This window comes from Crocodylus porosus, unplaced genomic scaffold, assembly GCF_001723895.1.
Source record: "Crocodylus porosus isolate Cpor-Errol unplaced genomic scaffold, CroPor_comp1, whole genome shotgun sequence".
NCBI classification, from domain to species: Eukaryota; Metazoa; Chordata; order Crocodylia; family Crocodylidae; genus Crocodylus; species Crocodylus porosus.
This window is the reverse complement of record NW_017728931.1, coordinates 33012178-33015574: the sequence shown is the minus strand read 5'-3', so window position 1 is coordinate 33015574 and position 3397 is coordinate 33012178. Positions and strand designations below refer to the sequence as shown.

The window sequence follows — 3397 nt, the reverse complement described above, 5'->3', positions numbered from 1 at the left end:
GTACCTGCATAATTTTGCACAACTGAGTTTTTCTGCACATAAGTTTGAGTTTTTAGCTGTGCAATTAAAATCAGAATGAATTGCAACTAATTTTTTAATCACACAATTAATTGTGATTAATTTTTTAATCATTTGACAGCCTTAGTAATTTTGAATCTGATTACAGTCCAAAAGGGAGAAGAAAAGCTTTAGCCTGTGGTGCTTATAAGTTGCAAATTTAAGTTCACGTCCAGTAATGATTAAATTATTCTGTGCAAAACTTTGGGTTGTCCATACAGGTCTCGTTATTATTTTAATGTATATTTTATCTCTAATCTGATAGAGTCATTCATGATAGAATGGATAAATAGATACAACGTTGCTTTTCAATGACTACTTGTCATTGATACTTCTCATCTATTCCTGAAGGTTTTGATTCAGTTCCATGTCCAAAGAAATGTAAGTGTAATTCCCAAATCTGTGACACTATGTCGTATAGAGGAAAATTTTAAGGTAAGACAATAAAAGAGTTGTTTACATATGACATTATTTTAGAAGCCACAGTTTTCCCTATCTTTAACACTGGAAAAAAATAACTGTTAGATATCAGATGTGATACCTTTTGGTCAAAGTTAAGAGTTATTTTGAAATGTTAACTAGAACTTCTCTCATTAGAACAATGCCAGATAAATGCTATTTTTCTTTTAAAATATGATCCCCTCCGTCACCATAAGTCAGTTTAATGCCAGCTCATTCTAAAACACCTGGAGCTTGTTGATGAATATACATCATTTCTACACAGACAGATGAATCTTCTGGGTTTTAAATAATTATGCTGCAGCTAAGACCTTGAAAACTATCAAAATCAGCCTCTCAAACAGGATTATTTTATATATATATGCATTAGCACTTCTTTAGAGGCAAAGCCAACACACATGAAGCTTTTAAGGACTGCAAGCCACTGCAAACAATAAATATATTTGAAAGTTCTAGTAATTGCCAAGCCTAAAATAACTCCAACCCAGTACTTCCCCAAATTTTCCTCATCATAACCCCATTTACTCAGCATGATCTCTCACTCCCCACAGCTCTCCACCTCCTCAGCTGCCCCTCACTCCTGACCCACTGTCCCCTGGCCCTGCCTATGCCCCTCCCTCCCAATCTGCAGCACCCAACTCTTCCCAAGTACCCCAGGCCCAGGGCCCGCAGCCCTCTGCCTCCCAACCCCAGCAACGCCTGAGCCCTGGCTGCCACCTGCAGGAAGCAACAGCTGCTGGGGCCAGAGCCTGGAGCCTGTCTCCCTGCCCTCCACACTGTCCCCTCCCCTGTGAAAGTGAAAGTCAAGCTACTTAACCTAGATGACTAGGTTTAGGCCTCTACATTTAAATACCTTAAATTTGAAATTTTGGCTCAAGAGTTTTATCACACCATTCGTAAATCTGGATCTTCATTATAACATTCTTTCATCTGAATCAGTGGTGCCGAACCTTTTTCCACCTTGGGCTGGATGGGTAGTGCTCAGTGCATCTGCGGGCCCAATCCAGCTGGTGGGCCTGATCCAGCATGTGGAGTAGTGAGCTGGGTCCTGTGTAGGATGGGGGAGGATTAGGGAGTGGCCTAGCCCTAGTTGAACCTTGCAGGGGAAGGGGAAATGGGGCCAGCCCTGATCCAGCCATACGGAGGGGAAAGGAGATTGGCTTACCCTCGATCTGACTGCATGAGGGGGAGAAGAGGTGGGGCTGGCCTTGATCTGGCTGTGTGGGGCTTGGGAATTTGGCAGCAGGAGAGGGGTGGCAGTATTATTTTTCACTGTTCCCCTGCCATCAAATTTCCCAACCTGTGGGGAGCCCCACAAACCAAATGCCATGATTCTGTAGCCACACTTGGGCCTTGGGCTGATCAGCCCACAAAAATCAGCCATCTGCCTCCTTGATTTGGGTAGACACCTACATATAATGCTTTCCTATTTATATCTCCAATATTTTTTTCATGGATGTACTTACACTTGTATCTTGTAGAACTAACTGAAACATCGTAGTGTGTGTATCTCTTTCTCTCCCCTTACTTTGCAGGTGTTTGATTTTGAGTTAAGTGAAGAGGAGATGGAAACTCTTCTCAGGTTTAAGAGAAGATACAGAATCTATTCTTTAACCATGTGAGTGTCTGTTCTCCTTTAGTTCATTCAGCAGTTCTCAATTTTAATTAGTGAGTAGGAAACTTGGAAACATTGGCCTTCAGTAAACTCCTCACCTCTGTAGCCACTGAAGTCCAGTGCTAGCATTCACTAGAATACTAGTCATTTGTAATTTTGTGTGTTCAACATGGTAAAATGGATTATAATGTGTTAATGTCATATTATGAGGCCTATGTTAAGCATAGATTAACAAGTCAAAATTAATGTGAAACTCCGAAACAAATAGCTTCAGATTTTTATCTATTACTTATCTGACAAATATATTCAAGGTAAATGAGTTTCATTTTAGAAATGAGTTCTAAGTAGAAAGTCTAGAAGAGCTAGGCTGGTATATTACCTGTCCTGTGATTATTAATGTTACCTGTGCTGAGACTGATGCAATGCCCCATTGTAGAATGGTGGAACCTATGCCTACCTATTGGCTTTTACTTCCAGCTTTGTTACTTATTCTGTTTTCACAGTTTAAACATTATAAAAGAGAATGCTACAAACCTACTATACTTCAGAAGTTTGTATTTTTGTATGAGGAATCATAAATATGTGAAAAATATTTCACCTTTTAATAGTAAAGTTTTAGGCAAAATTTGAAGCAAATACAAAGCTACAGGAAAAACTATATTTGAATGGCAGGAGGTCAAGTGATATAAATTGCAAAAAATGCAAATCCCCCTTATCAAAGAAGTTGAGAATTAACTTTGGTCATGTATAAATTAAGTAGTGAGGAAGACTGTAGGTATGATCACTTTAGTGAAGGGTTTGAACTGTGAACAACATCTATCAGGAATGTTATTTTAGCCAGGGGCTTGCATTTATGCTGATATTTCTAATGCATTGTTGTGAGGATTTTACAATAAAACCTTTTTCTCTCTAGGAGCAAAAATCACAAGGACTACCCTTTCTCGGAAGAGCAATCCTGGCCTTGACATGACATGTTCCATGGCTGAGAACAGCACGGGGCAAAATATGGCACATGGGCCAGATCAGGTCCACCAGGCAATTTCATTCGGCCCTCAGGAATGCACCCATCAGTTAATTGTATCCTGCTGGCCCATGGCTGCCCCTGCTACCCTTGCATGGGGTGCGAGCCCTGGCCATTCTTGCTGGGGCAGTGTGCTTTGCTCCCACCCTCGTGTGGGGAGATCCTTGGCCCCAGCCCTGGCCAGCACACAGCTTCCAAATAGGCTGCTGCTGCTGCTTCTGGGGGAATTGCTCGGCTCCCCTGGC

At 41.3% G+C, this 3397-nt stretch overlaps 1 protein-coding gene across 1 annotated transcript in view; it reads left to right on the top strand.

Annotated features, from left to right (window-relative positions):
* LOC109316440 (aldose reductase-like) overlaps positions 1-3132 on the top strand; it is an 8370-nt gene extending 5238 nt beyond the window's left edge. The window contains exons 5-7 of the mRNA XM_019544520.1: positions 409-492; positions 2052-2134; positions 3045-3132. Coding sequence (XP_019400065.1) covers positions 409-492; positions 2052-2134; positions 3045-3096 — 219 coding nt within the window. The 3' untranslated portion in view covers positions 3097-3132. The remainder of the gene's footprint in view (positions 1-408; positions 493-2051; positions 2135-3044) is intronic.
* Positions 3133-3397: the final 265 nt, after the last annotated feature.